Source organism: Rhinatrema bivittatum, chromosome 8 (assembly GCF_901001135.1).
Source record: "Rhinatrema bivittatum chromosome 8, aRhiBiv1.1, whole genome shotgun sequence".
Classification (NCBI taxonomy): Eukaryota; Metazoa; Chordata; class Amphibia; order Gymnophiona; family Rhinatrematidae; genus Rhinatrema; species Rhinatrema bivittatum.
In genome coordinates this window covers 27,301,917-27,322,348 of record NC_042622.1, presented here as the reverse complement: position 1 = coordinate 27,322,348, position 20,432 = coordinate 27,301,917, and the positions used below count along the sequence as shown (strand labels likewise).

General features: G+C 48.1%; 1 protein-coding gene across 3 annotated transcripts in view; it reads right to left on the bottom strand.

Moving 5' to 3' along the window:
- ATP9A (ATPase phospholipid transporting 9A (putative)) overlaps positions 1–20,432 on the bottom strand; it is a 178,649-nt gene that overhangs the window by 72,320 nt on the left and 85,897 nt on the right. For all 3 annotated transcript variants that reach the window (XM_029611231.1, XM_029611229.1, XM_029611230.1), the window contains exon 15: positions 1,370–1,531. In XM_029611231.1, coding sequence (XP_029467091.1) covers positions 1,370–1,531 — 162 coding nt within the window. The remainder of the gene's footprint in view (positions 1–1,369; positions 1,532–20,432) is intronic.

Here is a 20,432-nt window from a genome sequence, read left to right as displayed (position 1 = left end):
GGAGAAATAGTAGGATGAGCGTGTCTTACTATTTTACATGGAGGAGGCAAATCAGCAGTTAGTACAATTAAGTTATGCAAATCAACAGTATAACTACCTTTCAGCAAATCAGCAGTTAGTGCAATTACATTTTAGTCATGGTGAACATTGAAACGGAGTTGATTCAAACAGCTCCAGTTAGTACAATTATATTTTGGAAGTCGATTTGATTTAACATCTCAGTAGGTCGATAACTGTGGTTACATAGGGAGGTAGGTATCTCTAGTTATTTACAGAGGGGGGCAGTCTGTACATGGGAGGAAGGTGGGGCTTACTGAGGTACGCAGGCATGTCTAGAGGTTGACAGGGACTGTGACATTTCTCTTTTGTTTTGAGGTTGGGGTGGGTATTAAGAGGGGGGTGGGGAGTTAGGTTTGAGGGCTGGAAGGCTTTTTGGAATAGCCAGGTTTTTAGATTTTTTTTTTTTGAAGGACTGGGTGGACGTCTCCAGTGAGTTGCTCAATGGAGTGTGTGTTCCACAGAGATGGGCCGGCTATTGATATGGCGCGTTCTCGGGTTGCGGTTAGGTGTGCTTGCTTTGTGGAGGGTACGTTTAGTAGGCCGGTGTTTTTAGATCTGAGGTTTCTTTGGGTGTGGTGGTGGAGAACGCCCCATGATGACGTTTTCCCTTTAAAAAAAAAATGGGGCTGGCGAGGGAACGTGAAGCAGGTGCAAAGCATGCATGCGAGTCAAAATTTCTGTGAATGCTTTCCCTCTTCCCCAACCTAACCTTTACCATTTTAGCAGTTCTGAGAGGCGGGGGAGGGTAAGTTCTGAATAAATTACCCTGCCCATAATCTGTTAGAGGTAACATGCCCTTCTCACGTACGTCTCTGCATGCTCCATTTTAATAATGCTGATAATTTTTATAGCCCTTCTTGATGTATGCAGAACTCTACAATGGTAGGCGCATTCTTACTATGTTTTTCAAATCTCTTGCAGAGCCAGGTTGGCTCGTGTCATTGGCTATTTACAAGAGCCAGCACTCCCAGACAGTGATAGGAGGAAGTGCCCTAGTGGTTGAGCAGCAGGGCTAAGAACCAGGGAAGCCAGGGTTCAGATCCTGCTCCTCCCCCTCAACTCACCATGAACTTGGGTTTGGAAAGGCAAAGGATTAAACCCTAAATCCAAATTCAGAGTTACCCAAGTTTCATCAAGTCAGGAAGCAGCTATGCATCACCTCTTTTACACACTGGACCTTTTTTTTTTTTTTTGGAAAAATCCACTTAAAAATCATCTTCTAAAATTGCACTGTACATTCAGGAACAATCCTGAAGATTACTACCCCAGAGGTTAAAAAGCACCCCACAACAACAAAATTATTACTTACTCTGACAATGATTCCCATCCGTTTACTTTCATAGGTGAAGGGAAATATCTGTAAAATGGTGAAGCTGAAGATCTGACCACTGGGTGTCCTCAGCTGCATGGAAGACTGATCTCGGCCAACTAGGGTTAGGCCTACACTCTCCGTCCACTGTACCAGGGCCACCTAAATACAACAAAGGTCACAGGTCAGATAGACTGCTGGTCTGTCAGGTTCAAAGGTCATGCAAATGAACACTGGAGGGGGGAGGGCGAGTTGGTTATCTGAAGAACAAGTTACTCAGTCATTAATGCCATCGTAAAATGCCTCCATTTTTCTACCTTGGCCATGTAATGTGAACATATGGCCTTTTACTGCTGCCATTTCCTGAGGCTACTTCTGTCTGTGAACAATATTAATTACCGTGGACCAAGGAGGATAGCCAATTTTCAATTGTATATAATAAGTACCATGACATTCTTGTTACAGCTGGATAAATAAAATAAAAAAGCAATCGGAATAAATGAGTTATCACCAAAGATTGAGTTTTTTTTTTCTTTTTTTTAAATTACTTATGAAGCAATCATGCAACAGAGCACCCCCTGTTGTATATAGATTACATACCACAGTACTACACTAGCAACAGGTTCAAGGGGGCATGGTGCTGGCATTTTTTTTTTTTTTTTTAATTTGCACTGGCACTTATTTTTTCCACTAATTCCAGTTAATTATTTTAGAAGGGTGAGTGTGTGTGGGAAGTAAACCGTGCCATAAGCGCTGGTAGCAGCGCATCTCAGTAGCGCTGGTTCTGACATCCAATCTCAAGCATCAGCCTCCTCTCTCCTCTGGCAATATCCAATCACTGCCACAGGAATCAGCAATGCAGACGATGATCCAGGCTTGCAAAGCTATGACTGGCCAGCACCTGAGCCTCACAATCGGGCCGATACAGTAAAAACGCGGCCACTCTCCAGTGCGCACGATTCAGTATTTTAATTTATTAAAATTAGGCGGTAAAAAGAGACGCTAGAGACACTACTGCGTCCCTAGCGCCTCTTTTTTGACGGAAGCGGCAGCTGTCAGCGGGTTTGACAGCCGACGCTCAATTTTGCCAGCATCGGTTCTCGAACCCGCCGACAGCCACGGGTTCGGAAACTGGACGCCGGCAAAATTGAGCGTCCGGTTTTCGACCCACCAGCCGCTGGCCCATTTTAATTTTTTTTTTTTTTTTACTTTTTTAAACTTTCGGGACCTCCGACTTAATATCGCCATAATATTAAGTCAGAGGGTGCACAAAAAAGCAATTTTTACTACTTTTCTGTGCACTTTCCCGGTGCCCGGAGAAATTAGCGCCTACCTTTGGGTAGGCGCTAATTTCTGAAAGCAAAATGTGTGGCTTGGCTGCACATTTTGCTTTCTGAATCGCGTGGGAATACCTAATAGGGCCATCAACATGCATTTGCATGTTGTGGGCGCTATTAGGTTCGGGGGGGGGTGTTGGACGCACGTTTTGTACGCACTATTACCCCTTACTGAATAAGGGGTAAAGCTAGCGCATCCAAAAGCCGGCTAGCAGTGCACTCCGTCGGCGCGCACTGTACCGTATTGGCCTGTAAGCCTTTTAGTCACTGCAGTAAGGACTGAACCTAAAAGGGTGCGGGGCCCAGGGCGAATCAACAGAAGTGGGGCCCTGAAACACTGAATTTATAGTGTTGGGGATGCAGAAACATGGTGGCCTGTGCCCCACCCCCAAACTGCACCCCCTGTCTGCACCCCTCCCCAAGGATGGCCCTGGTTGCTGTTTTCTTTGCAAGCTCCTTTTAAGAAGAATTATTAGGCAGCACTCAGCCACCCAAAAATAACTTCTGGAAAGTCTGCTTCAGCATCAGGTGCTGCTTTATAAAAGGTTGACGCTTGCAGATTCTGCCCAAACGTGAGTAGCACGGGATTCTACAGCGAGCGCCATGAGATGAATAATGTCTCAATTATTTAACAATCTAAAACTCGAAAAGTCCTGAACAAAGAGCAATCAAAGCTTAAACTGTTAATCCGGTGACAGAGGTCTCGGCAAACCTGGGGACCTGATGCTTGCGGCTGTTCTAGGATGTCTAACTCCTGCCTGCTCGCTCTCCCCGTTGTGCTAAAACCCCAGTTCTGCACACAGAGCTGGCCACCCCGCTGGGCGAGACCGAGAACAGGAGCGTGTTTCACTCTGAGCTCGTGCCACCGCACGGTCGGAAAGCCGCTGGTGGCCTCTGCCCTGTGAAAGGACAAGGGCCGAGGCCGAGCCTTCTCTTCCTGGTTTCTCAGCAGGGAACGCCTGCGCAGAGAGCGCGGACTGCCGACCAGATCACCGAGCGGATCAGAGCTGGGACTCCCAAGGGACAGCCGCACCAGCCCGGCAACCTCAAAGCTTCCCACCCGTGTAAAAATAAATGCTCACCAGAGGGGACAATTTTAAGTACGGAGAGGTGGGGGGGGGGGAAACCATCTCGGCATTCTGGATATGATCTTTTACCACCCGGCGAAACTGGTTCCCCCCCCCCCCCGGGAGAGCCAAGCAGAGGAGCTGGTGGGACAATGGCGAGATTCAGCGCCTCTCTGTGGGACGCCACACGGGACCGGGAGCGCTAAGCACTGCTTATTTACACTGAACTGGAATGGGTTTCATACTGAGTTTAATAAAAAAGAGAAGAAAAAAGCCAAAAAACGTTTTGGTGGTAACAGTAGCTTATGTTTTTATCCGGCAGCACACGCTTGCTATTCTTCCTGTAGGAATTGGTCGGAATTAATAAGGTCAGCAGGGGCACTCGGAGATCCAGGAAAGGAAGTTGAATGCAAAACAGCCGGCAGCACATGTTTCCAGTAAAAAAAAAAAAAGCATTTGCAATCTCTCAATAAATCTCACCTAATTTTTATGCACATATATTCGAGTTAGCATGTCTGAATGTCAGAGCACTGAAAATTACTGTCCGTTAGGCCAAGCTTAACCATTAGCATGCTTCTCCAAAGCTGAATCATTCATACCAGATTGTGTTTGCGCTGGGCGTTTCCTTTTTACGTTAGCGATTCTGCTGCAAACACCTCTTATCCATACAGTTCCTGATGTTTTACTTCTTGCCTCTTACCTGCTGCCATACTCTGTGTTTCTATGACCACTATTAGAACTATACCAGGGCATCAAACAACTTGCAGGAATATTTGAACAATCTTGACAGCTGACGGCTTTAAAAATGAAATAAAAAAATGCTAATGCAATCGAGCACGTTGGGCAAGAGTGCATGTTTGTGTGTGGAAGTTGGGGCGGTCTAATTGTAAACCCCATTTTTTTGTTTTGATCCTGAAAACTCAGGTTAAAAATATCCAGTTCCCTTGGATTTAGCAAAATATTCACCCTAATTTTTTTCCCAGATAGCGCTCTTAATACCTGACCCTGTAAAATATTTATTTTATTTGTGATTTTTCTTGACCGACCATCAGAGATATCATGCCGGTTTACATGTAACAGGGTAAACATGTAAGCGGGTATTTACATGTAAATACCCGGATTAGGATGGCTTTCTGAATTGTGCTATTACCAAGCCCTCCCTTCTCCCACAGGAAGGGCACATCTTAAAACTGCCTCATTTTCGACGCCTCTGGAGCAGGAGACTCATGTTCAGCTCCAAGTTAGGGCCCTTCTGAAACCTTGATCGTTGATCTGGTGCAACCGTGGATGGTCATCCGGAGGGCAGGACAAGGCAAAGGATATCCAAGCCAAGGAAGGAAAAACGTCCTTCTCTTGGGCACTTCAGATCACTAGGATACTGCAGCACTTGAGAGTAGGCATAAGAGAAAGGGGAAGACTGCATGTGGTATTTTTTCATCACACAGAAGTTAGAAATGAGGCTTTACTGAGGAGGAGGAGGCATAAAGCATCATCTGCTTCCTGGTCTGGACCATTTTCTAAAGATGTCAATCTCCATCTTAAACAACTAAAAAACCCCCCCAAAAAAAAACCAAAAACCCAGACTTACGTACATAAGCACAAAGAGTACAAGCACATACCATCTGCCATGCTGAGTCCATCAAACCGAGCATCCTGTCTCCACACCTCCTGAAAGTACCCGGCAAATCTCAATAGGAAAATCTATTTCACGGTGCTCTCCCCAAGAATTAAGAGGTGGAGAAACCAAAATCTGCCTGGCTAATAATCATTTATGGACCTGTCCCTCCAGGAACTCGCCCAGCTCTGCTATACTGCTTGTCTTAACCAGGCTTCATGGCAACAAATTCCAAAAAGCTTGATGTGAACTTTAAAAACATTACGCGCACAAGTGGCTTCTACTCACGTACTTGGCAATTTAGAAAAGTCGAAAATACATGTGCATTTTCACGTCCGAACGCGCATGTATGTGTGTGTGTGTGTGTGTGTGTGTGTGTGTGTGTGTGTAAGAAAGGGGGCGGCCTAGGGGCATTCCAGGGCGGGGCCAACACTTGCACGCATACATTGCTATTTTAAAACATCCATATGCATAGACTTGCCAGTTTCTTTGCATACTTTTACACCCTATCTGGTGTAAGTGATGTTAAACGTGTTTATTGTGTGGTACTGACTGGATGGGAGGCCTGGAGGAGTTTGGGCTGAAGAACCAGGAAGTTCTCAATGACCCAGAGAAGCACTGGGCGAACTGGTGGACTAATTGGTAAAACAGGTAATTTCCTCGAAGTGCGCATTGTTTTAAAACTGGCCGACAATGCGCGTAAATGGGAGCTTGCACAAGTCAGTCCTACTTTACTTTCATGTGTGAAAGATGTGTGCGTATATTTTTAAAATAGGCAGGAAAAGTACACAAGTTTAATGCACTGATATATGTTTCAATGTATTGCGCGCATCTGCGCACAAGCCTGCATACGCGCGTATGTTGCGGGGTAGAGAAACGCGTATTTTATAAAAAATACTATGGCAAAAATACTGGCATATATACATGCGCAGTTATGTGCTGACTGAAAAAATACTCTACTTTCTTTTTAATTTTACTTCCTATTAGTTTCAGGGAGTGCCCCCAGATCCTAATACTATTCGATTGTCTAAAAAAAACCAAAACATTCCCTATTAACCTGTTCCATGCCACATGTAGTTTTATAATTCTTTATCGTCCATGAGATCAGTCCAGACAAACGGGCTCCGGATTAGTCTGGCAGGATTAAAGGAAAAAAAATGTTAAGCAAATTTAAATTTCACCTTCCTTATTGTCCATGCCAGACCACTCCAGAACCCATCTGCTCCCCGTAACTCTTACTGTAATCTACTAAACAAGATATATATATATGGTCGCATACGCATGTGTGTCACCTCTTGGCAGGTCCATACGAATCACTTTATAAAGAGGTTTCCCATCCAACCTGACAAACCCATGAAATCCAAACCATTTTTATAGCAAAATCTGCCGAGGAACTGTGGGTTGCGCATCCCAGGGCGGGTTTCCTCAAATGTGCCTAGGGAAGGGGGGGAGGGTATGGGGGGAGGGTCTGGGGGTCGACTGGAATGGGTTTTCCCAGCGAAACTCTTTTCCACCACAACTGAACCTGGCTGAAACCCAACAGGGCTTGAGTTTGACTATGAAGAGTTTGCAACCCCCCATTCACCATCTCCTAACTCTTGGGTCCATTTCAACAGTTCAAAGCAGTTAACGCTGTAGACTTCAGGAGGCAGATCTACAGCGAGGACAACGTAAAAAAGAAAACCTTACAAGGCCTGTCAGGTTCATTTCAGTTATGAGGGAATATTGCCATCTCTTTTCAGGGAGATCGAAAGCAAACTGGAAGGGCAGGGTCATATTTTTGAAGAGCAGCATTTAATTTTACTCAGTGTCTGCATTCACTGAAGAGCTGCGCCCTGGAGAAACACAGATATGGGGAAGAATTTTCAAAGCTTTATGCGCATAAAAATTAGCATATACGCACGTCAATAGCCTCTACTCGCATATTCTGTATGTTATATACATGCGCATTTTCACTTTCACGTGCTCATACATGCGCGTAAAAAAAAAAAAAAAAAAGAAATGGTCTAGGGGTTTTCTGGCATGGGGCCAACCCTTAGGCACCTAAGTTGCTATTTTAAAACACAAGTGCACGTTTGTCAACTTGCATATGTTTGCACCTTCTATTTACCTGGTCTAAGTGACATTAAGCTTACTGTGTAGGACTGACAGGGTGGGAGGTCAGGATAAACTGGGGGGAGTTCAGGCTGAAGAAACAGGAAGGTCTTGATGACCTGGAGGAGGACTGGGCAAACTGGTGGACTAAATAGTAAACTGGTAAATTCCACTGCTGTCGTTGCCGCCCGGGCTATCAGCACGTTCAAGCCTGGATGGGAACGGCAGCAGTGCTAGTGGAGGATGGCAAGTGCAGCCAGGTTCTCAGGATATCCACAATGAATATGCATGAGAGAAAATTTGCATACACTAACATGCACATTTTCTCTCATGCATATTCATTGTGGATATCCTGAAAACCCGACTAGCTGGGGGGTCCCCAGGACAGGGTTGAGAACCACTGGTATAGGGGGTAGGGAAGTTCCCTCCCAGGCCACTCCTAAATTGGAGCAGTCTGGGAGGGAACTGCGGAAGGCCGCAGGCGTCAGCGCGCGCAGGTTGCACAAATGTGCACCCCTTGCGCGCGCTGACCTCCGATTTTATAACATGCGTGCACCGGCACGCTCATGTTATAGAATTGCATGTCCATGTGTGCACGCCGGGTAGCGCGCGCACACGGACCCGCGCGCGCAAGCTTTTAAAATCTGCCCTTCAATGCACAATTAGACTCTGGAATTTGTTGCCAGGGGATGTACTTAGTGCAATTAATGTAGCTGGGTTTAAAAAAAGGTTTGGACAAGTTCTTAGAGGGGACGTCCATTACTTGGTATTAATCAAGTTGACTTAGAAAATAGCCACTGCTATTACTAGCATCAGTAGCCTGGGATATACTTAGTTTTGGGGTACTTGCCAGGTACTTGTAGCCCGGATTGGCCATTGTTGGAAACAGGATGCTGGGCTTGATGGACCTTGGTCTGACCCAGTATGGCAATTTCTTATATTCGCCTTGGAGGTTGCATCTGCTGACCAATTCCGCAGCCATAGCTGTCTTCTGGCCGCCACCACTGAGGACACTCCTCTGGCCGAGGTTTAGGTCCAAGCCCGCGTCAGCTAAAAAGGTGGCTGGTTCCATAACCGCTCTGGAATTCGCCCCTGAGACATCCACCTCCCAAGAGAGGAGCAGGCATGAACAAGCTACCAGGGCATAACAAGAAGCAATCCCTAAGGTCATTGCTTTTGCATCAAAGGCCTGTTTAAGAATGGACTCTATCCGCCTAGCATGAGCATCCTTTAAGGCCACTCCTCCCTCCACTGGGATAGTTTGCTTAAGAGACGGCACAGACCAACGCATCCACTTTAGGGAAACGCAAACGTTCTCTAGCTGCCAGATCCAGTGGGTATAGAGCTTCTAACACTCATCCACCTTTAAAACTTGCTTCTGGGGCATCCCATTCCAGGTCAATCAACTGCTGGATGGCTTCCAGTACTGGAAAGTAGCAAGAGGCTTTCCATAGGGAAAATCAGAATGGGATTCTTCATAGAGTCCACACCAGGGACTCCCGGCATCTTCAGGGTCTGGGAAACCAGGGTCGGCAATTCGTCTCTATGGAAAAACCGTAACATGGTCTGATACAGTTCTAAACCAAGGGGGATTTCTCCATCTTCCAAGGAATCTGGATCCTCTTCTTCATCCGTGCTGTCCAGGTCCCTGCCAGGGATACCCTTGGTGAGTCGAGGCATGCCTCAAGGTCTGCCGATAGGACTGGGAGAGGGACGGCTTACTGACTGAGATTCCATCTGGATAGGGACAAGTGAGATAGCAAACAGCGCCTGTACGAAGGCTTGAAGGCCTTGAAAGAATTCCACCCAAGAGAAGGTGGCCGGGCCCATGCCTAGCCCAGGAGGTACTGGAGTAGGTGCTGCTAAAATTTCCATCTCCCATGGATGACCCAGTCCCAGGATTCTCAGATCCGGGGTATTTCCCGATAAGGCTGTGGCTAACCCATCCTCTGAACGGGAGGAGCCGGGCTTAGTAAAGTCCGCGGAGGCCAACTCTCCCAGGGCTTCCTCACAGTGCTGACAAAAGCAAGAATCCAGGTCAGACTGTGCAGCCCTAATATGACAAGCAGCACAGAGAGAAAGGCGCTTATGTTTCTTTGCAGCTGGAGTCACTGGCAACGGCAACTGCATGTTCAGATGGCTCGCGCTTAAATTTTACGTGCACAGATTTTGTGCGAATACGTGGGCCGCAGCAAGGCGTATGCACAGCCCATGCACCCGGCTTTACTTGTATTCTGTGCCTAGTAAGTTGTGCGCGTATGTACGCGCGCGGCGTCATACGCACTGGGCCAGATTTTCATACCTACGCACGGGTGTGGATTTGTGCGCACAAATCTACGCCCGATTTTTTAACATGCGCGCGCAGCTATTTGAAGCTCATCCTGCAAATTAAGCAGGGCACTAGAAAACCTTTGTTGTATCCTGGGACGAGCCGCACCCAGGTGTCTTACGCATAAATGCTGCATGCGTCAACGCTGCTGGAAAGCAGGCCATCTATTTGAGAAGAGAAACCCGAGGGCCGGCCTGCTTGGCGGAAGTACTGCAATGGCGCCATGTGGCGGGCGTCAGAGTTCTCCTGCTCCCCGGGCTGGTCGGGGCTGGAGATGCTGTGGAGGCAGCATTCACAGTCTCTGGCAGGGGTGGGGATGGGGGAGTCTCAGTCACTGCAGCACTGGCATGCGACCTCCCACCCCAGATCCAGGACTGTCCCTACAATGACTGAACTAAATTCTGGAAGGGGATATAAGACAGGAGAACCCCCCCTACCCCCCCCCCCCCCCAGATAGGTTAATGGCCTGAGAAGCTCAAAAGGAAGAGGAGGAAATTTCCATGTTAAAAAAAGTCAGTCTGTTAGAAGTTATAGGACGTAATTTTCTCACTCTTCCTAATTTAAGACTTGAAACACCAAAACTACATACTTTTTCTCACAGAAAAATCATCATTCGACATCAGAGTAAAATTCCTCTCTCGATCAACCTTTGCTTTGAGCAGATTAATTTATTTTTGTAAAATGCTTGTCTGCGTAACTGTTCTGAGATCAAAGGGCTTATCCTACTTACCCTGTGCAGAAGCTCTTTCTAGAATACCCCCTTAAAATGTCCAAATGACAACCATAGAGATTCTTTAGTGCTTTCTATATGGCACAGCACAAGAAAAGGCCAATTTCAGTCTTCCAGTGCTTTGGTTAATAAATAACATTTAGTCCATGGGAATCTTAAGCTTCTGACCTTTGTTGATCTCTCTCTGTCTCGGGATACTCTGATGTGCTGCAAAATCACAGCCATCCCCTTAAAACCACTGCTGAAGAATGGAGAAATTACTTACCTGATAATTTTGTTTTCTTTACTGTAGACAGATGGACTCAGGACCAGTGGGTATGGTGCTCTTCTGCTAGTAGATGGGAGACAGAGTCAGATTTCAAAGCTGACGTCACTCTAGATACACCCCTGCAGTAACCTCAGCTCTTCAGTATTCTCTTCGAAAAGCCATTGTGGATATATCTTTGCTTAAATAACTTGATTAAAACTTGATTTCGGAGAGCGGATGACGTCACCGCGCGGGTCGGACGGCTAAGCTCCGGCGGCTCACCGACCGCTCCTAACATCAGCGCACATCGGCGTCCAGAGGCCTCGGTTTTCGCCCCAAATCGCGAATCGGCATTAGTAAGTGCTGCTATGGCCGCCAAAGGGAAAAAAATTGATTTAAAAAAATTTTCCTTCGCCGCAGGAGCGGCGGAGCTGGAAACGGGCAGCGTGGCCAAAATGGCGGACGGGCCAGGAATCTCTCCCGAGACGGAGGGGGAGGTGACCCCAGGGTCCCCTGAACGGGGAGACAATGAAGTGCCCTCCCGATCCGAGTTCACAGCGTGGTTTGGGGCGCTGCGAGCTGATATGGCACAGAATAAGAAGGACATGGAGGCAATCATGTCAGGCCTAAAATCGGAGGTAGCTGCGATAGGCCACCGCATGGAGACCTTGGAGGAGGGCCTAGAGGAACAACAGACTTATGGCCAAACTCTTGGAGAGGAACAGCAGAAGCTTTCAGATGCTCAGGACGTTTTATCCAGGCAAGTGGAAGACTTGGAAAATAGATTGAGAAGATCTAATCTAAGATTCAGGGGCATACCAGAGACCCCGGATACGAGTGACTGTATAAAGGTGGTTCAGGAAATCTGTAAGATATTGCTTCATTCCGAGACAGCTCCCGCTGAGGAGCCGCATATTGCTTTGGACAGAGCCCACAGGTCCCTAGGGACCCCAAGGAACAACCAGGTCAGGGATGTCATCGCTTGCTTCCACAATTTCCAGGTGAAAGAGCGGGTGATGACTGCTGCCAGGGCTCAGGGTTCCCTGCAATGGCAGGGGCATCGGATTGAAATATTTCAAGATCTATCCTTCACCACAATTCAAAAGCGGAGAGAGTTTCGGGATGTGGTGCAGGTTCTGCGCGATCAGAATCTGCGCTATCGATGGCTGTTTCCCTTTGGACTGAGTTTTTCCATTAATGGTATCACCTCCAGAGTCCAAAAGGTGGCAGAGGCAGAGGATATACTGCGAGCGGCAGGCCTCCTGACGGACACCCGGAGATCGGCGAGGACGGGCACACTGGAGACGCCACACAGGAGAGACTTTCCAAAGTGGCAACGGGTGCCCAAGGGGGGCAAACGGTTACGACGGAACTCTGAGGACTCTAATGCATCCAAGGGCCCCGGCTGAGGGGCAGGAACTGCGAGGTGGTGGTATCTCCTCGCGGTCTTGAGTTTTTGTGAGGGGCCTCTGACATGCTCGGGGGCACACAGGCCGAGGCCTAATGCCAGGTTTAATTGTTGTATACGTTATAGGTTGATAAGGTGCTGGTGTTTTATATGTGTTTATTCCTGTGAGCGAGCGGACGGTGGGTCAGGGCTTGCTCGGTGATGGCATCGCTCTCCATGATTCAAGCCCACGCATTGAGTGGGCGCACGAGGGGGGTGGGTGGGGGGGGGGGGAGGGGAGGGGGGAGGGGAGGGGTGGGGGGAGTGGGAACTGCTCGAGCTTTAGCTGTTTTCATGCTGTTATTGCACATGGGGGGGGGGGTTGCTTAGAGATCCTTGGCTGGGCATGGTTGGGAGGTGGGTGTCAATGTTTCTATGTGGGGAGGTGGAAGAGATTTCTATCCTATGACTCATTTAGATGGATAGTCTAAAATTAATTTCTGTGAATACGAAAGGCTTGAATTCGCCTATGAAAAGGAAAACCTTTATTCAGGATATGAAACGGTTACATGCGGATATTGTATTTTGTCAGGAAACGCACATGAACAAACAGTATGAAAAGCTGCTGCCTACTAGGGATTTCCCTCATTTTTATCATTCAGCGGCAACAAAAGGGGATAAATATTGTGGGACCGGTATCCTGTTCTCCCAGCATATTACCCCAGAGGTGGGCACGGTCTTAAGGGATGTGGAGGGTCGCTATATACTGCTGAAGGTGAAGCTCTATAACACCCACTACACGCTGGTTAATGTTTATGCGCCCACAGGTGACCAGGCGGATTTCTTTGGAAAACTGTCCCAGTTATTGGGTGACTGGGCGGAGGGGCATTTAATAGTTGGCGGGGACTTCAATCTTACTAGAAACCCTTACCTTGATAACACGGGCTCTAGTCCGGGAGGGAGGCGTAAGGAGAGACAAGCTCTCAAACATTTGATCGCGGATAGGGGCCTTACAGATATTTGGCGACTACTTAATCCCACTGCTAGGAATTACTCCTTTTTTTCAAATCCGCATCAATCATACTCTAGGATTGATTATTTCCTCCTTGATAAAGCGTTGGTAAGTCAGGTCTTGGACGCTGAGATTGGTAGTATCACATGGTCTGACCATGCCCCGGTGTGGCTCTCGCTGAGGCGGTGTGGGGGGGATCAAGGGACTAGATTTTGGCGCCTCAACGAACGTCTACTGGATGATAAGACTTTTGTTGAAAAGATTAATGAGGCCATAAGGGACTTTCTAGCTACTAATGATGATGGGGAGGTGGCCCCAGGTATACTCTGGGAGAGCCTGAAGGTCTACTTACGAGGTTTATTCATTTCTAGGGCGGTTTATGTTAAACGGGACAGTGATAAGAAACGACTACAGCTTCTAGAATCTATCGCCCATCTAGAGCTCCGACATAAACGGACTCTGGAGGCCCACCTTGCACAAAAGCTTCGGGAGGCACGTAGGGCTCTTCATGATTTAGAGCTGGGACGGGTAGCTCATCAGTTAGAGCTTCTCAAACAACAACATTTTGAATACGGTAATAAGGCGAGTAAGCAACTTGCACGGAAACTAAGGGAAAAGGAGGCAGCCACCCATATCACAAAAATCCGCAACTTGGATGGGCAATACACACACTCGCAAGGGGAAATAGGGAAGATATTTAATGAGTTTTATCAGGATCTATATAACTCTGACCCAACAATTACCGCTTCAGAGATCGCTCAATACTTGGGGACCGTTAACCTGCCAGCCCTGGACGAGCTTGACAGACAGAGGCTAGACAGGGAGGTGTCACAATTGGAAGCCCTACAGGTTATCAAAGAACTCAAACTGGGCAAGTCCCCGGGACTGGATGGGTACTCTGGGAAGTTCTATAAGGTATTTGGGCCCTTATTGGTATCACCCCTTATCAACATGTTTAATGACTTAAAGGATTCTGGCAGAATCTCCCCACAAGCCAACACTGCGGGCATCACTATCCTGGCTAAACCTGGGAGGGACCATACCCTGTGCGGCTCTTATAGGCCGATATCTCTTATTAATCTTGATCTCAAAATCCTGGCAAAAATCTTGGCCAGACGGCTGGGGAGTGTGGCCCACCTACTGGTAGCTCCAGACCAGTCAGGGTTCATCCCGGGGAGGTTGGCTTCCGATAATGTTCGTAGGGTCGTTGAATTGATTGAACATGTACAAACCCATGATGTCCCTGCCACCCTCTTATCCGTAGATGCCGAAAAGGCTTTCGATAGAGTACACTGGCCATTTTTATTTCAAGTAATGGACAAAATGAGGTTGGGCACGAACTTTCAGTCCTGGGTTTCTAAACTGTATGACCACCCCCATGCCCGCATTAAGATTAACGGAGCATACTCCCCCCCTTTTGAGGTTCGGTGGGGCACTAGGCAGGGTTGCCCCCTGTCTCCCCTGTTATTTGCCTTGACATTGGAACCTCTGGCGGAGACTGTTCGTGGTTCGCAGAACATTACCGGCATTTCAGTGGGAGGGGCTGAATACAAAGTATCCTTGTTTGCGGATGATCTTCTTTTTACGGTCACCAATCCTGACACCTCACTATCCGCTTTGGTACAGGAAATTAGATTGTTCGGGAGGGTGTCCGGTTTCAAGATGAACGAGGACAAATCTGAATTGCTGAATATCTCTATGCCCGCCTTATCGTACTCAAAGATAGTTGCCCACCTACCCTTTAAGTCAGCAAAGAAGTGGATAAAATACCTGGGGATTAAGCTTAGCCCGGATTTGCGGCAATTATCTGACTTGAACTATACCCCGCTTGTTCAGTCCATTCAGTCTCTCCTGGACAGATGGGACAGAATGAATCTCTCTTGGGTGGGGCGCATTGCGGCGGTCAAAATGACGATCCTACCCAAATTTTGCTATTTATTCCAGACCTTGCCAGCTAAAGTCCCTCTTCAGGCTCTGACTCTCTGGCAACGGAAGCTATTTCGCTTTGTTTGGAAACGGAGGCCTCCACGGGTGGCTAGGTCAGTTCTATATAAGTCTAAATTGCAGGGGGGACTTAATTTCCCTAATTTATTATGGTACTACACGGCTAACTTATTAGCTGTGATAATCAATTGGCACTGTCATGGTCCGACCAAGCCTTGGATAGTAATAGAGAAGGCGATTGCCGGGTCCCCTCCTTTGACTACTAGGGTCTGGGCACCACATCCAACGAAAGGGGACGGATTAACCACTTTCACCCAGGTGGTGCTGCACACTTGGAAGTCCTGGAAAAGGCAGCTTGTGGGCGACCATGTCATGTACCAAACCACATCGTTCCTGCATAATTCACTGTTTCCCCCGGGGTTGGACACAGCGTTCATTAGGCGATGGCAGCACAAGGGTCTCACTACTTTGGGGCAACTATGGAAGGGTGGTAAACTTATACCTTTCCTCGATTTGCAGGTGCAGTTTCACTTAGACACATCAGACCGTTATACCTACCTGCAGCTTGCACACCTCTTTTCCACTTATAGACTATCACAGCTGTTCTCTCAGGAACAGCCACTTTTTCTGACATTCTGTGGGAACGCCGATCGGGTCACGAGACATGTGTCTAGGATTTATGCTCTATTGAATAGGGGCACGGGTGTGGCTGACACACATCTAGTCCACTGGAACTCTGATCTGGGCGGCATTATGACTGTGAAGTCCTGGGAGACTTGTTACCAGCGCATATCTAGGTGTTCTGTCTCAGCCACTTTGAAAGAGAATGGCTATAAACTTCTATACAGATGGTATCACACGCCGGATAGATTACACAGGATGTCCCTATGCCCGAATGCTAACTGCTGGAGGTTGTGTGGTCAAATAGGCACCTTCTTTCATATGTGGTGGGACTGTCCTAGGGTGGCACTGACATGGGCGCATATTCAGGATTATATCAGGAACACCTTAAACATTCAAATTACTCTAACTCCCCAGTTCTGTTTACTGCAGGTGGACTCCGAAGAAGGCAGCACTTGGGAGAGAGCTTTGGTGACACAGGTGGCTTTAGCTACCAGATGTGAAATAGCGCTAAGGTGGAAGAGAGCCGAGACTCCTTCCCTACGTGATGTTCTGGACAGATTAGATAAAGTATATCTTATGTGCCGCCTGACCGCTATTAGGCAGGATCAGCTTCCTAAATTCCAAAAAGTGTGGGCGCCCTACGGTAAGGGGATCCTTAAGGAGTGACTTTCCGGAAGCTTGGCTATTGTAGTGATGGCGGCTCTCGGTACCACTGACACCACTCACGGGGAGACTTGTTCTCCTCCTTCCTCTGACTTTCTAGGTACTCAACCATGTTTCTCATCTAGGCTCCCCTTACTCCTGGTGCAAAGGATTGGGAAGGCTCATAGGCAGGGCGGGAGGGGAGGGGGGTTCAGGGGGGCTGCGGCTCGGAGGGGAAATAACTTAGATGCATTCATTCAGAGTTTTTATAGTTTTATTGTCAAATTGTATACCACTTAGTTTGTACATTATAGTGTTGAGATATTCTATTGTTGTACATTGTTCATTTTATGCCACACAGCGTGTTGACAGTGTGGCCACTGACCGGAGGCTAACATTTCCCCCTTTTTACATGGCGATTCGTGCTAGGATATGTATACCCTTTGGGTTTTCAGTTTCTATGATAGCCTGTGGAGGCACATATTATGTTGTACCTAAGGCATTGCGTAATGTAAGCTATTTTGTACACTGTTATCTTCTGTATCATGAAGAGATGTTTTCACTTTGGATGCGATTTGGTCCTAATAAAAATACAAATTACAAAAAAAAAAAACTTGATTTCATAACTGGAGACCGCCAGTGCACTCAATCAATTAACGCCGACACTGTGGGTGTCTTGAACTAAGGGTAGGCAGCGGCTTACCCGTATTTGCTTAGTCTAGAGGTTCACTTTCCAAGGTTCTCCTTCCCTGGGGCAGCCGTGGGTGGGATGCTGAGTCCATCTGTCTACACTAAGGAAAACGAAATTATCAGGTAAGTAATTTCTCCATTTTCTAGCGTGTAGACAGATGGACTCAGGAACAGTGGGATGTACAAAAGATACTCCCAGACAGGGCAGGAGGCTGCCCATGGCCCACTTAATACTGCCCTTGCGAAGGCTGTGTCTTCTTGGGCCTGAACATCCAGGCGGTAGAACCTGGGGAAGGTGTGTATGGAGGACCACGTCGCTGCACGACTGATCTCGGCGGGCGATAGCAGCTTGGTTTCTGCCCAAGAGACTGCCTGGGTCCTTGTAGAAGGAGCCTTAACCTGTAGGGGTAAGGGCTTTCCTGCCTCTATGTAGGCTGCCTTGATTACTTCTTTGATCCAGCGGGCTATGGTTGCCCGCGAGGCCGCTTCTCCTTGCTTCTTCCCACTGTGAAGAACGAACAAGCGATCCGTTTTGCGCACCGGTTTCGATCTTTCCAGGTATCGCACCCGAGTCTGCTAACATTTAGATGGCGAAGAAGGCGTGAGTCTTCCGAGTCCTTATATTCATCCGGAGATGGAAGGGAAATTGCCTGGTTCAAATGAAACTCCCGGAAACTTCTTTTGGTAGGAAGGAGGGGATGGTGTGCAGCTGTACAGTTCCAGGAGTGAATCTAAGGAATGGTTCCCGACAGGATAGTGCCTGTAGTTCGGAGATGCGACGAACTGAACATATTGCCACCAGGAATACCATCTTTTATGTTAAGAGGCATAGTAACAGACCACTCGTTGGTCTGAAGGAAGCCCCTGCTAGGAAGTCTAATACTAGATTGAGATTCCATAGCGGCACCAGCCACTTTAGGGGTGGTCAGAGTTGTTTAACCCCTTTCAGGAAGCGGGACAAATCCGGATGAATTGATAGTCTGATACCATCTACTTTGGCTCTGAAGCAGGACAGTGCGGCTATTTGGACCTTGAGAGACAACCCTTTCTTCATACCGTCCTGTAGGAAGTCCAGAATCTTGGGAATCTTGGCTGCCCACGGCAATATCCCGCGGTCCTTGCACCAGGCTTCAAATATTCTCCAGATCCGTAGGTATGACTGGGATGTGGAGAACTTGCGAATGCGGAATAGGGTGTCAATCACGGCCTTTGAGTAACTGCACTTCTTCAGGCGAGTCCTCTCAAGGGCCAGACCATAAGAAAGAATGGAGATGGATCTTCGTAAAGAACTGGGCCCTGCCAGAGAAGGTCCCTGTGTGGAGGTAGGCACAGAAGGTTCCCCGCAAGGAGTCTTTGCATGTCTGCATACCATGGTCGTCTTGGCCAATCCAGGGTCACTAGTAAAACTAGTCCCCTGTGATGTTCTATCTTGTGGATGACCTTGCCCAGTAGCAGCCATGGGGGAAAAGGCATACAGTAAGTCTTCTTCTGGCCAAATCTGGACAAGAGTGTCAATCCCTTGGGAGTGTGGCTCTCGTCTGCAGCTGAAGAACCTGGGGACTTGGGCACTGGGACAGGTGGCCAGTAGATCCATGGCTGGGAGGCCCCAGCAATTTACTATCAGTTTGAAGGCTGTGGTCAACAGCGTCCATTTCCCCAGGTTCCAGGCTCTCTATGCTGAGGAAGGCTGCTGAGACGTTGTCTTTTCCTGTGATGTGGGAGGCCAAGATCCCTTGTAGGTTTATCTCCGCCTATGCCATGAGACGGTCTATCTCCAGAGACACCTGCTGGCTCCTGGTTCCTCCCTGGCAATTGATGTAAGCCACCATTGTAGCGTTGTTCAACATCACTCGAATTGCTTTGTCTTGGAGTCTGTGGCTGAATCGCAGGCATGATAGTCTGACTGCTCGAGCTTCCAGGCGGTTTATGTTCCATTCCGCCTCTTTCTTGTTCCATTGTCCCTGGGCAGTCAGCTCCTGAGAGTGGGCTCCCCACCCTCGCAGGCTCACATCCATAGTGAGCAAGATCCAGTTCGGTGGGGATAGGCTTATTTCTCTGCTTAGGTGGTCTTCCTGTAGCCACCACTGAAGCTGAGAATGTATCTCTGCTGGTAGCTGGAGGTGAATTGAGTAGTCCTGAGATAGTGAGTTCCACCGTGACAGTAAAGAGCGTTGGAGCGGTCGCTTATGGGCCGTTGCCCACGGGACTACCTCCAGGGTTGATGCCATGAGGCAGAGGACTTGAAGATAGTCCCATACCTTGGGGTGTGCATTGGTCATCAATCGTCATAATTGTTCCATCAGTTTCCTTCTCCTCGGGGGAGGGAGGAAGGCTTTGTTCAGTTTAGTGTCGAAACGGGCCCCCAGGTACTCTAGGGATTGAGAGGGCTGCAGGCTGCTCTTGCTCGTGCTCACAACCCAACAGAGTTCCTGCAGTAGGCTCTTGACTCTGCTGGTCACCTGCCGGCTCTCTTCCAAAGACTTTGCCCTGATCAGCCAGTCATCCATGTAAAGGTATACCAAGATCCCTTCCTTCCTTAGTGTTGCTGCCATGACCATCATAAGTTTGGAGAATGTTCTGGGGGCAGTTGCTAGGCCGAAAGGTAGTGCTCAGAACTGGTAATAGTGACCCAGTATCGCCAAGCTTAGAAAACGCTGGTGATCGTGATGGACTGGAATGTGAAGGTAGGCTTCGGAGAGGTCCAGGGAGGTCAAACTCTCCTGGTTGTACTGTCATTATGACTGAGCGAAGAGTCTCCATGCAGAAGTGTAGTATCCGCAGATGTCGGTTGACATTCTTGAGATCCAAGATGGGTCAGAATGATCCTTCCTTCTTGGGAACGATAAAATAGATGGAATAGCGCCCCGTATTTTGTTGGGTCGTAGGAATCTGAGTTATTGCCTTCAGATTGAGTAGTCTTGTCAGAGTGGCTTCCAATGTCAGTCTCTTGGTGCTCCCTTTTTACCTCGCCGGAAAGGAAATCGAATCGGTAAGGCAATCCGAGCCTTGGACACTGGAGACCTGAATTTAAAGTTTTATGCTTACCTGGTCTCGGCGCTTACCGATAGAGTCTCCAGCTGTGGGTGAGAGGGTTTTACCTTCACCACCGCGCTCAGTTGTGCACCTGCTGCCTTTCAGCCAAACCTAGGGCTAAGTCCACACCGGGAACCGGCTACCGGACCAAGGCACACCTCTGAGGGATATCGGAAATCACCTCAGGAATTCTCAACTGGGGGAGGGACCCTTGGGTGTCACTGCAGGAGAGCGGGGCTCGATCTTCTTTAAGGTAAATTTTCTTTTTCTTTCTTCTTTGCTGTAATTGTTAACACTATTCTAGTGTGTGGG